This window comes from Lotus japonicus, chromosome 4, assembly GCF_012489685.1.
Source record: "Lotus japonicus ecotype B-129 chromosome 4, LjGifu_v1.2".
NCBI classification, from domain to species: Eukaryota; Viridiplantae; Streptophyta; class Magnoliopsida; order Fabales; family Fabaceae; genus Lotus; species Lotus japonicus.
The window spans coordinates 71794244-71808545 of NC_080044.1; the positions used below are offsets into that span (position 1 = coordinate 71794244).

General features: G+C 33.8%; 1 protein-coding gene across 1 annotated transcript; it reads right to left on the minus strand.

Moving 5' to 3' along the window:
* Window positions 1-30: 30 nt before the first annotated feature.
* LOC130710464 (topless-related protein 2) lies at window positions 31-8671 on the minus strand. The gene is made up of 25 exons (XM_057559746.1): window positions 8202-8671; window positions 7844-8023; window positions 7480-7593; window positions 7243-7401; window positions 6926-7103; window positions 6698-6827; window positions 6156-6271; window positions 5940-6075; window positions 5745-5854; window positions 5187-5256; window positions 5032-5105; window positions 4849-4944; window positions 4675-4767; window positions 4186-4313; window positions 3836-4070; window positions 3600-3758; window positions 3400-3495; window positions 3060-3206; window positions 2587-2697; window positions 2242-2418; window positions 2014-2142; window positions 1843-1938; window positions 1440-1622; window positions 974-1149; window positions 31-464 (listed from the first exon to the last, which is right to left on the minus strand). The coding sequence occupies exons 1-25, from the start codon at window positions 8279-8281 to the stop codon at window positions 245-247; spliced, it is 3393 nt and encodes a 1130-aa protein (XP_057415729.1). The 5' UTR covers window positions 8282-8671; the 3' UTR covers window positions 31-244.
* Window positions 8672-14302: the final 5631 nt, after the last annotated feature.

The window sequence follows — 14302 nt, forward strand, 5'->3', positions numbered from 1 at the left end:
TATATAGTATTGACCAATATCAGACAAGCATTATTCTTAACAAAATATGCCATTGGAAACTCGAACACAGTGAATATTTGAAGCAATAATAAATTAGCATCTACATGATATTGTATGCATAATTTATATCTTTACCTAACCATCTGTGCTTAACCAACTTAACGTCACACAATTAAGAAACATTCAACCTAACCGTTTTACAATAATTTTACATGAACAAAAACTAAAATGGTGTGTGTATGAATCATCTTTGGAGCTGCTCAGAAGTTGAGTTGTTAGTAATTGATGGTGAGGCTGTCCTCCCATTACCATTCTGCATGCCATTATCAACAGATGCTGAAACTCCCCATCTCCCATTAGACTCAATGGGCTCTATAACCTTAATACCGCCGTCTGAAAGTCCAACTGCAAATTGATTTGGCTCCTGAGGATGTGCTGCAACAACAACTGGGAATATATTTTGGCTGCACAAAACAAAACTAGGTTAAGGATTATTCTTGAAGAAATAGGCAAAACATCTTATAACGATCAGGCTCAGCTGAACATAAACAAGTCCAACTACTTCCTTCAGTCTTCAGTTGGCCAATTATCACCAAAATGAAACAGAAACATGTAAATTTCTAAAGCATATTTCAGTCAGCTCAGTGTATGTTTAAAAAATCTTCCTACAATTGATTCTGAAGCCAAAATCAACTCTAGGGAGAAGCTTCAGAGAGTAGCTTCTGGGTGCCAGAATTGATTCTGAAGAAAAATAAGTTGATCCAAACATGCTTCATAAACTCAACAATTGACCAATTATCGCCTACTTGAAACACGAATAGAAATTATAAAAAGTATTTCATGCAAAAACTCAAGCGTACGTTCAATAAAGCAAAGCTTAGTAGCACCAGTGAAATAGTCTTCTTTAATGAGGATGTTTATCGCATGTTTTAAATATTAACAGAGATTAGAATAAAAGAGAAATCTTAAACACCTATTTGATGATGTCTGATGTAGGTATGCAGACGAAGCTATCCGACATCTTAGTCTCAGGCTGTCAGCATCGAATACTCCAATATTTCCATCAGTGAAGGCAGCATAAACTAGTTGGCCATTGCAGGAATATGTTGCAGAGGCTATGGAACCAGAGAAACCATCTTGCGGAACCCACTAGATTCCAAACAAACACAAGTAACTATTTCATTCACAAGGAATTGAAAATTGAAAATAGAAAAGAAAAAAATAACGTTTAGAGTTTGTATATTAGAGACATGCTAGTGGCATGTTCTTTCTAACACACTACTATTAAGTGAATTCTATATGGCTCCAAAGAGAGAGCAAGCCTGTGTTTTTAGTGTGGCTCACATGAAATTCACCTAATAATAGATTCTTTTAGGAAAACTGTGTAGTTGAAATTGCTTCTTTTAATGTATTGGAGAGAGAGAGAGGCAGTCACTTACCTGCCGAATCAATTCCATTTTTGAAGCATCGTATACTGCTAGCTGTGTTTCATGGCATACCAGTAAGTGCACTTGATCGATATGGAAGTATACTCGAGTATCACCAGCAGGCGCTTTTCCAGCTGGCAATTGGAGTGATAGTGATTTCTTCTTATCCCATGAATCAATACTCCAAAAGCAAAGCTACAAAATATCCATAAAAATATAGCCAAAAAATTGTCTATCACTTCTTGAAATTGCAAATGAAATATGGTTGCTAAGAAGAAATATGAAATAGTGCAAAGAGATAAGTAACTAAAGACAGATCTTGAATAGTAGTTAAAAGTTAAAGAAATCACAAAAACACAAATACCAAATGATTACAGAGGTGTTAAAAGGATCTGGAACTCATACTACAACATACCTGAGCATCAGCAGAAGATGAAACCAAGATGTTCAGATGAGTTGAAAAAGCTAAACCGGTAATGCGCTTCTGGTGACCCTTCAATTTGTATTTGACCTAAAAGCAGAGAAGGTCAGATCACAATATGATTCTTGAAATGATTAAAATTTAGCGGGCTGTTTTGCTAATTACCTCATCCACCCTAACATTGTAAAAATGAATAGTTGCATCGTCCATCCCAATTGCAATGATGTTATTATCTTGAGGGTGAAACACAAGGAAGGTTGAAGACGGGGGAGGTTTCATAAAAGTTGCCATTACCTGAAATTCGGCGATAATGTGTCACAAGAACTGAAGTACAGCATAGTATAAGTTGAAGTAGATGTTGCACACCATATTAGCACAAAAAGATCGGGTTACCTTAAAAGTCATCATGTTGAACAAGGAAATTTTTCCTCCGCATGCAGACATGACATAAGAGTCATTTTTTGAGAGTGCTATGCAGGGAACTGCTTCTTCAAAATTCTCTTGGAGGTCATTAGCCATGACAAGACCACTATTTGGTTGCCAATGTTGGGGAGCAACATTAGCTGTGGCCTTTAAAACCCACACACAAAAATTAAAAACTATTAAATGAATAGTTGCAACAGACAGATAAAAAAAATATCATATGCTCAAATGGATACCAGGATATGCATGCAGAAATATGGTATAATAAAGCAACAAAATGTTTTCTTGTATGTGGGTATCTCAGCATACAATCACCTTTCCACTGGGATTTTGATCATTACGGCTCCATTTCCACAGCTTCTGGATCCCTTTTGCACCAAGAGCCAGAAGGCCAGCCCCGGAATTGGTGTAAAGAAGACGAACAACCTAGAGATGTATGGAATTTTGTGATCATAAAATTCTTGTTATAAATGTTAGAAGTATGATATAAAACTGTTAATATCTGTTTACCCAACAACCTAAGCATTTATGATAGTTAATTCATGACATATTATCAAAGCCTCTACCAAATGGTCTTGAGTATGATTTTTACTGCCCCCATTCTTCTAATAAAAAGTAGGATTTCAACATAGACTTGTACAATGTAAGGGATAGATAGAAAACAATTCATGTATCTTCACTCAATAGCTTAATTGTTTGGAGTAATTAGTTAATTTGGTTCATGATGATAAAATAGAAATATGCTGCTTAAACCCCCTTCTCGACAAAAGAAAGGTTGTAGGGAATACCTTGTTAGTAGGGTCAGCAGCACTATCTGGCAGAGCAACTGTTCGACAATGAGCAGGATCAACTATTTCTGTCAGTTCACAAGTTTTAGATTTATCATCCAAGCTTCTTTGCTTTTCTAGACTTCTGGCCATAGAATCAACTCCATTCTGAAATAATTAACAAAATGAGTCAGTTGCATACATAATTGTCACATAGACCAGAGGACGCCTAGGCAAAAATGCATCAGCAAAACTATGAATACCTGACTGACAACAGAACAGGGATTTTTAGGTTTATGCTAACATATTTGATTATAGAAAAAGCTTCAAATCTAAGTAAAACTTGTTCTAAAATTCATACAAGGATTGGCAGTGGCGCAGCAGGAGAGCTTCTGTCAACACGTTCTACTTTATTCATGTGCTGATTGACATTTGCAACCATAGAAGACCCAGATGCCTAACTCATTGATATTGAAAGAAAAAAAAATCAATTTATAGAATTAATAAAGATATTAAGGAAGAAGATGGTGAAGATAATGACTTAATACAAATAAAATAAACCTTTGTCTCCACCGCTGCTTTAGATGCTTCGTAAGATCGAGCTTCAATGGCTTTTAAGTACTTCATGCCATCAGTATTAGCAAGGACTTTCAAACCACCATCTGCTGTAGTAACAGCAAGCAGATTTCCATCCTTATTGAACCTCAAACGAGGGAGACTCTGATATGGAGCATCAACCATGTCAAACAATGTACTTTGAAATGCATTAAAAGATGAAAAGTACGAGCAATACTCACTGGAAGACCACCCTCAGCATCTGTACTTGTCAACACATTGATATTATCCATATCCCAAAACTTTATCTGGTTATCTTCACCAGCAGCCAAAAGGCGATTCTTTGTAGTGTCAAATTGCACAACACCAGCAGATTTCTTTCTAAATCCAGAATATGTTCTCTTGAGTGCACCTTCACTTTCATTCCATTCAACTAGGAAAGAATCCCCATCCTTACTTGTTCCACATGAGAACAATCTAAAATAAAGAAAAATAGTAGTTACAACCAATATTATCAAGTAAAAGGGGAAAATGAAATAAGAAACGAACAACATTAACACGTATATTTTCAGTACTATTATTCATTTCGTACCGACTTCCATCAGCACTATAGAGCATTGTGGTGCGCCACTGTCCAGGAGCATCATAGTCAACCCTGGAGCCCATATTATCATACAGCCAGGCTTTGATTTTCCCATCAAGAGCAGTAGAAAATATAAACTGCATATTGTATTTTCCATCAATATCTTAATTTCTTTCCATCAAGGCATCAACTATTCATTGATATAAGAAAGTAATAACATCCACATATATTTAATCATCTTTCCAGAATTGACAACAGAAGGAACAAATTCAGAGTATAGTATGCCCAAAACTTTATGCAAAGTAACTAAGTTTGGACAGGAAAGATGTTCAAGCCAAAAAATTAACTTGCATTAACCTACAATGGAATGGCTGAATTTAAACCTTAATTTTAAAATCCTTTTGGTTTAATATATTCAAATTGGAAATCCCAGTAATAGTACAACATTGATCCACTTGTACATAATAATATGCCAACAAGGGGGTAGGCCACCTTTACCTGGATATTTTCCTTCTGATGGGGACAAACAGAATAAACTGGTGCCTCATGACCTTCAAAATTAAAAAGCTTCCGTCCGGTCAAATCCCACACCTGCAATACTCCTCAAACTTAATAATTGTGCATACATTCATTTGGCTACAAGATGTTATAGACAGGGAAATTTTCTGTCACCTTAATTAACTTATCATCCCCACAAGTTACAATGCATAGTTGTTTGTTTGGATAAGAAAATGCCAAGTCATTAACACCACCAACATGAGCTTCAATCTGTGATGAAGTCAAGACATAGTTCTATGTCACCAAAAAAAGGACCATCATATACCAATTACATATTTGAGAATGATCTGAACATACCTCCAAATTCTGCCGTAGATCATTAGGACCTTGATAAGCATACAAATGAATCAAGTGTTTTGAGAAAGCAACCCCTGAAAAAAGGAAAGTATATTATAAACCAGTATAAATGTGTAATGCAACAAACTGAAGCCAAGTTTCCTTACAGCACATACCAATTAAATTTCCCTCTGGACTCCATGATACACGGTTGACAGACATAGATGAATCCTTCACAATTGCAGCCTGTACAAGAATCCCAGTTACATTGTATGAGATAATTCTGGTACTCACAAGGGGAGGAGGGAACCACCAATTTGTGGACAACTATTCATTTAGTTTTCTCCAAAAATATAAAAAACAAAAACCTTCATCCTACAAATAACCCTTATCCCACAATATTCAGCTGTAGCCCCATATGTCAATTGTTTGAAGGACAGTACAGCATAAGGCAAAGGCACCACTGTAGACAATCAAATTATTCGATGTAAGAGATTTTCTTTGGAAAGAACCCATCCTTTTAATTATAAATAATACCTCCACGAGTGACCAGGTGTTGGGTCAATAAATCTCTTTTTCTCCCTTTCCCCCTCCCCCTTTTCATAAGGAAATAAAATTACCACCAATGAATAATCTAGCTGTTTAAAATGTTCACATTTTCTGCTCTCTATCTTTTCTTTGTGCCACAAAACATTGCTTACAAATTACAATGAATTAATTGAATAACTATAAACCTGAAAATATACAGAACAAGCAGCAATATCCTTTATTTTGAAAGGCTTTGACATCAGCCTCTCTCTCAGCCCTGCTTCCCAGAGTGAAATCTCGCCATTTCCGCAACCAACTGTTTCAGAAAAGATTTTCCAAAATAAATATCTGAAGACCAGACATCTTTATAATACAAGAACATCAATTCTGTTTCAACCTACCAGCAAGTAAAGAATGATGAGCTGGATGAAAATCCATGCTTGTCACTGTTGATCCTTGATGTAACGTACAAACAACAGCTCTAGGAAGGTCATCAAGTGACCAAGAGGCTTGTTGGGGGGGAGCAGGATAAGTGACCTGCACAGATTGTTAGTTGCCACTGTAGGAATAGCATTGCAATGGAAAAAAAAAAGCATGCCACAACACTGTGTCAGTACCTCATCAACAGATGGTGCTGACCGTAAACGTTTCATTAGATGATCATGATCAGCATTTTGATAATCCATCATTCCAAGAGTATTGGAAGGTGTTCTTGGATGCTTCAAGACAGATACTGCAAAAAAAGTAGTTACAAGTGAAGTTGGGAACGGAGACACAGAACATCCAAAGAGTTTAATAGTCCAACTGTAAATAGACAATGGAAGATTATCTATTTCTTTAGAAGTTTCAATGATTCAATAAAACACTGGAAAAATAAAAGTTAACATAACAAATATATGCACTTCTGTATCTGCCCCTGATAATCGAAGTATGCCCATCGAACATATATGCTAAGGATATATCATATAACTGAAAATCCGTCAAGCAAAGAACCCTTAGGTAAAGGAAAATTTTCCATAATAACAGAAATGCAGAAGACATGCATATATTCATTTAATAAACTTGGTAGAATATCTACAATTTCTCAAAGCTTTCCTTATTATTATGGTTGATTTTTCTCTGGTAGGGAACCAGAGTTCACACCAATAAATTAATATACCTTGATTTGGGGGACCAGGCATTGATGAAGCAGCAAGTGCAGGTGATTGAATAGATGAGGAAGGATTTGCATTCATCATCCATCCCGCTAATGCATTAACATTAGCAGCAGTCGGGGCTGGTGGGAATGGCTGCATATAAGAAACAAAAAGGTTATCCCAAGATAAAAGATTAGATAACTAACACTATCAGCACTGATCATTCAGACAACAACAATATAAGGTCTTACTCCACCAGGTGCCCCAAGCGGAGCATAAGATGAAGGCCTTGCAACCGCTGTGACAGGAAGAGGGCCAGGAGTGGGTGCACGAGCTCCATTTGAGGGTGAACAAGTGTGGTCAATAAATAGAGTTTTAATGTCTGGATTTGGCCTCGGGTTCTTGCACAGCTGGTGCTGCCAATTCAAACTGAATAGCAGACATGGATGAGACTTTACCAAGAAAGAGATGATTGACAAAATTAAGAACAAAGCAGTAATGGAATTGCATAATCATTATATATTTCATCACGGTAGATGTAAAAGTTGAACATAGCCAGCCATCTTACCTTTGATTAATCAGGGTTCGTAACCTTGAGGCCTTCAAAGAAGGGAATATAAGCTTATCTCTAAAGAGGGGATTTGCTTCAATCAGTTTCTTAAGCTCTAAGAGCATTATGCTCCGAGCTGACTTAGTATCACCATACTTTGATAACTGTTCATTTTCCCTGCATTTAATCAAAACCGATATTAAGAAAAAATACAACCCTCCAATCACTCACTCAACTCAACCAAAACCAAAGTACCTGAAGTTGTCAAGGGTTATAAGCTGCGTAATTTCTTTGAACAATTCTTCATTAAACGTTGCAAAAACTTTCAAATCATTCACCAGTATCTCAACAGCCTTCACTTTGTCATTCCTAGCCGCAGACAAGAAAACGTAAGCAACAGAATGAGAAAGAAAAAAACATGTACATTATATCAGAAAGAGGACAAGTGCGTGTTTGGATCAATTTATTTTTCCTCAGAATCAATTACGGCACCCAACTTACATAAGTTTCTTCCCATAATTGATTTTGACTTTAGAATCAATTGCACAAGAATTTCCAAACATGCACTAACAAAATAAAAAATGTACCCTTGAGATAAAAAAATTAAACATAAATAAACCTGTCAAGGGCTTCAAGATACTTCTGCTTCCTAATCTCAAAGAAAGTTTTCATGGAATATCGATTGTCATCGACTTTTATGAACCCAGATAGGTACTTCTCAACCTCATCCCACTCTCCAGCAAGGGCTTTCTCGTCAAAATACTTCATATTGAAGAAGAAACCAGACTCTTGCTCCAGCCTGGAATCCAAAACAGAACAAGCACATTCCCAATTTATCATCATGATAAAATCATACATACATAAAAACAAACAAACAAGTAGTAACATTTAAAGTAAAACAAAAAAACAATAAACAAAAAAATAAAATGAACTGCAGGAAAATTAAATAAAATAAAAAATAAAAAGCAAGTTCTTACTTGTGTACAGCTTCCTTGAATTTCTCTTCCTCGAGAAATTGAAGAATGAGGAACACCAATTCCCTGCTGAGAGATGTCATTTTTGCCCCTAACAGTAACCGAATCAGAAGTTAGGGTGTGTGAAATTGAGCGAAGAAAGGAGAATTGACGGTGTTGCTGCTTTTTGAGAAGAACTTGAATTGATCTAGAGAGAGGGAAACGGCGACGTTTAAGCGGTGGTGGGTGGTGGATGTTCACGGCGGAGAGGTTTCTAGGGTTTGGGGTTCCATGGTTCGATGATGGTTGTTGAAGAAGAAAGAGGAGTAGGAGAAACAGTGGAATAATGGGAGAAGAAAAAAAGCTGCAAATAAATAAGAAAGAAAGAAAAATAAAATGAAAAGATAAATAAATAAAAAACAACAACACACGAAAAGAAAGAAAGAAAGACAGAGAGAGTTGTGTAGTGGTGTTGTGTTATGACTTGGTTTCTCGTTTTTCTCGATGCAGCGTTTTGCAGGGTCTTTGATTAACTGTTGTTCAACACTGACTTATCACTGATAATGGAACGTACTTATATACGGTGGAGTGATAAGTAAGTGTGGCTATTGCTTCGGAAGAAGGCAAGATCTGCACTTAACCGCGTGTGCTGTTGTAGGAAAGAAGACTGGAGCACAGGCTGTCACGTCACGTCGTTTGGACCAAAATAGCTTTTGCAAAAATTGGGAGAAAATAGAAAGAAATTAAATATAGATTAATGGATGTATTAAATTATATTTTAGGAGAAAAGATTCTAAATAAAAATGGTGTGTGATAATAAATCTGTTGACAAAGTATTTTAAGAATGTTTTTAATTAACTTACTATTAATAACAGTATCATTTTCTAATTAGTAATTATCATTTCATATATACTATAAATGAAAATCAAATCCAAAAAGTCGTAGATCCGATAGTCGATAGATAGCACTGTCTCAACCTTTGTCTGGTTTGACTCTACTCTTTTCTCTTACTAAAATTAATAGTTTTAGGATGTCGTAAATAATTTTATTCATTTTTTTCAATGTTTACTATTTAATGATAAAAAATAATTCAAATATTATTTTATGTTATCAATATTTAGAACTTTTATAGTGATGATATTCTAAAATGACGATGTCAAATTGATGTATAATCATTGATCTCAATCTTTAGTACTCCATCCGTTTCAAAATAACTGTTTACTTTAGAAAAAAAAAATTGTTTCAAAATAATTGTCTACTTAGAATTTTAAGAAAATAGCAATTGATGTTTTTCCAAACAATACCCTTACAAAAAAAATGAGTAGAGATAAAAACGTATTCTAATGGGTAAAGTAAGAAAACAAATGATATTTTTCTAAAAGTTAACAAAATTAATTACACTTCTTAATATGTGTGTTTTTTACAAAGTGGACGGTTATTATGAAACGGACGAGTATTATAGAAACTTGTAAAATTTGGCCACAAAATCTAGTTAGGTCTCGTTTGGAAACACAGCTTAATTAAGCGCTTATGACCATAAGTGCTTATGTCATAAGCGCTTATTCATAAGCTATTTTAAATTTTTTATTGAAATGAATCGAAAATAAGTTATATATAAGCATAAGCTTTTTTCATAAGCTATCCTAAATAGCTTATGAAAATAAGCTCAAAACGGCTTATGGCCTACCATAAGTTGTTTGCATAAGCTCTCCCAAACACTGACATAAGAGCTTATGCTATCAGATAAGCTCAAATAAGCTCTTCTAAACGGGGTCTTATTGTAATAATTAAGTTTTTTTACATCGGTCAATCTCATGTATAAAGTAAGACGATTTCAAATTCTATTTGATTAATCATTATTGTCAATTAATGAGTCAACTACACATGATAAATGCTTTCGAATGACAATGAAAATTATTTGGAAACGATCGTGATAAGTCAGATATTTAAAATCAAATTAATTTTTGTAACTAGATATGTAATTTCTTACTTTAGAATAATTCAAAATTTTAAAAATATATTCGGTTTTGATTTTAAAATTTCAGAAAATATTATTTGGTTTTAATTATAAATATATATATTATTAGGTTGTACATCTAACTACTATTTGCTCTTTGCAATTACCTATTGTTTTTTAAATCATTGTTTTCAAGAGTTACCAGTAAATAAAGATTGGAGATTTTGGCAATTGATGATAAATGAAATACATTTTCAACACTTGTGAATATATATTATACTATTATTGAACTCGCATTATGCACGACTGATATATGAAGGACTCAAAAAAATAATTAAACCGAACATACTTATAAGTCAGAAACATTATCAAGGGTTAATCAAATGTTGGTAAAAACATTCTTATAGACTACATTATTTGTTGTTGAAGATGAATTTCCTTTCTCTTCATTCGCAAAAATCTTCAACTATTTCTTACTTGTAACTTAAAAAACGCCACATACAATTAGTCGTGAGTTGATATTGATATTTGAAATTATATGCCAATATGAGCTCAGAATATTATATAGTATTCAATTTATTGCTTCTGGCTCTACAACCGTATAGTCAAAATATCTGGATTTAATTTTAAAAAGATTAATAATAATTGTAACTTAAAAATATTTAATTTTAAAGTAGCTTCCATGACTTATATGAGATGTTAGGATTATTGTAGCTCAAAATTGACAAGAGTCTAATGATTTTGCGTATGAGTTTCAACTCTTTTTCATAAGTGATATTGTCGGTGAGAGAAGGTAGAAATGCTAGGGTTTTTGAAAATGAAGAATAATAATAATGAAATTTGAAGAACATAATAATTGGAACTCCAACCTCAATGAGAATTATGCCCCTTAAAACTGATCACATGATTACATGATTATTAGTTGGTAATCTATTTGGAATCTAGCAATTTTTCAATACTGATATAGTAATCAATTGAAAGTGTTAGCAAAATTATTCATTTTTCCTACATTATAATAAATAGTTTATTATTTTAATTTTAATTAAAATTAATCTAACTTATATTTAGGTTGTGTTTGACATGTCATTTCAGCTAGCTTATAGCTTATTTGACTACCTTAATGCTTATTTGACTAGTTTAAAAGCTCTTCAAAAGTGTTTGGTGAAGGAGTTTATTTCAGTAGCTTAAAGCTTTAAGCTATAAACTATCTCACGTGGCTTATAGCTTAAAGCTTATAGCTTATTAAATTTATTCTCATTTTTATCCTTATTATTTTATTAAAATTTCACCATTACCATTATATATTTATAAAAACACTAAACTTATTTTTCCTTCACACTTACGTATGCAGTTCCCGCCACCATTCCTGCCACACCGCTGCGCACCACAGGTATTCAAAATGTTATATTAAGATGATAAATAATTTGAGTTAATAAAAATATTTAAAGTGATAATAATTTTAATTTTAATATCATATAGGTATTAATGTGAAAATAAAGTAATGTTAAATATAAAAATAATTATACAAGTATGTCCTTTTATGTGCTTTTATAATTTTAGCTTGTTTAACAGCTAGTTTTACCAAACACTTTTGTTTCAATCACGTAGCTTTTCAGCTTTCAGCTATCAACTAGCTTATAAGCTTTCAGCTAGCTTTTCAGCTTTCAGCTAGCTTATCAGCTAATTAAACATGTCAAACATAACCTTAAAGCACAAGAATGTGTAAAATAAGATTTTAATACACTACGATATACGTGAGATATTTGTTAGAAATATAAAAAAAGCACTAATTTCTTTCTCTCATTTTCACTTCTCTTTGTTTTTGTTTATTTTTCTTTTTCTAATATAAAATATTTTCACACATCAAACTTATATATATATAGGGGGGATGTATCTTATGAGAAAGATGTTATTATATGAGAACATAAGAATAAGTCATGACCGTTTGATCTAATCATGGATGGTCAAGATTAAAATGTGAAGTCATGTGACATTTTAAAAAAGTCACATGACATTTTTAAGTGGTCATGTGACCATTAATTAGTTTTATTCTTGACCATCCATAATTAGATCTAACGGTCGTGATTTATTATCATTTTCTCACATAAGATACATCTCATATATATATATATATATATATATATATATATATATATATATATATATTTCGTTTGTAAACAAAAAAATCTCAGTATATATAATATTTTGTTTTAGTGTTTCTGAATGATAGTTTAAGTGGTAAGAGTTGAGTGACATATGGGTTGAAGAGAGAGGTCCATGGATCAATCTCATGCGGGTGTAATTTATCTTTCCGATGTACTGAATATTTTTTCTAGTAGAAGCGTTCTATTTCACGTCCAACAATTGTTATCTATTTTTCTATTTTGCTTACTTTTGAACTCTCTCTCTACAGTCTATTTGTTTGTCTATCTCTCTCAATATCTTTTTAACACTACTTTTCTTTTGCATCTCCATATCTCCTCAATGAATTATCATGACTTCTCATGCATCTCTGTTCGATTTTATTTGTTAGTTGTTTGTATTTTAATTTTGTGTTAAGCAATCATGAATTGTTGGGAGAACCTGACTACATTTATCCTCATCATTAGGGCAAACATGGGTTAAAGCACACCTTGTTTTACTACAATATAACAAAATAATCAATTGGGCTTGTCAGTGGGCCCAATTATAAAAAAATTGAATTTGATTCAGAATTTTTTCTAATATCTTATAAAATATAAAAGGTCGCTAAAAACAATATTGATGTATATAATAAATTTTAATAGTTGTATGTTATATTTTAAATATTATAATTTATACGTCCATATTTGTCACAGCGAGTTAGAATTTATGGATTTTCAACTATTCACAAAGTTATTGCTCAACTAGTGATTACACACATCAACATTAGTACTAAGTAAATCCACGTCCATGCAATCTGACGCGCGAGTAACCTCTTTGTGCCCTAAGTCCCAAACCTAAATAAGACCCCTTCTAGTGCCAAGAGTTCTGCATGAAAAGGCACTTACTCACTTAGACAAGCAAACAAACCTGTCAATCAATGCCATGCATAATTGCGAAGCACACCACCGATACCCATCCTATTATGATCTGGGAGTCACCTACCACCCGCATGAAGTTCAACCACTCCACTCACAATGTTGTTGTGCGTCGCTTCAAAGTATGCGGTATAAGCCCAAAGCTTCCAATTCTGCAAATATATTAAATTCTGCCATAACACAAAATTAAGGTTCTAATATATGATATCAAATACACTATTATTTTTTCATTTCCAAAGCCACCAAAAATAGCCACCACCAATGCATTTTGTCGTTGGTGCAGAAGAAGAGAAAGCCAACTGGAAAAAGAAGCAACACTAGGTAACACAAGCAAAGATGACACAATATGTTGCCCGACTCTGGACGAAGCATTAGAACCACGAAACAAGTAATCTAACTCTTCCATCCCAGTGCACCACGTACGTCAAGTTGCCCTCTGAGCAAGGTTACAATGGCATTGTCTCTGATTTGTTGGGAGAGCATCCTGCCTAACTAGCCACAAAAAAAGAGTCATCTCTTTAACTTCGAGGCACTGAAAGAGAGTCATCTCTCTAACTCCACAAACAACACTTCCAAATCCCATACGAAGGTCAGTCATCCTCTGTAATCCAATCATAAGCCAAACTAGTTGTAAAACACCTATCATGTGTCTCTTTCCAACAAAGAGACTCATCTCTCTAACTCCGAGGCACTGAAAGAATCCAAACGTGATAAATTTTCTCCCAAACCTAGTTCGAAACAGTAGTCCATAAACGCCCATTACTCCATAAACCATGCTCCCAAATACCTGTTACCCGTAACTCTAAACATACACAAAAGGAACACGATCACATAGAGAACCAATGCCTAGCCAATTAGAGTATCAAAGTGAAGAACCATCATCCGTAAGACGACGCACACCAAAGCCTTGTACCATGCCAGAACCTCCTTAGCTCACATAACACCTCTCCAAACATGATTTTTTTTTGGTTTTCTAAAAAACATTTTCAATATTTATTTAATTTTGTAGATAAAAATAATACAACAATATGTCTAAATAAATAAATAATAAATAATATTTTGAGAAAAATATATCATATTGGACGCGTGTCAATGCATTTGCATAAACC

Coding starts and splice junctions, on each gene's coding strand:
- LOC130710464 (XM_057559746.1), bottom strand. CDS start 8,281: ATGACATCTCTCAGCAGGGAATTGGTGTTCCTCATTCTTCAATTTCTC. Junction 7,594..7,843: donor TATCTTGAAGCCCTTGACAG/GTTTATTTATGT, acceptor GTCTGCGGCTAG/GAATGACAAAGTGAAGGCTG. Junction 2,419..2,586: donor ATCAAAATCCCAGTGGAAAG/GTGATTGTATGC, acceptor TGGGTTTTAAAG/GCCACAGCTAATGTTGCTCC.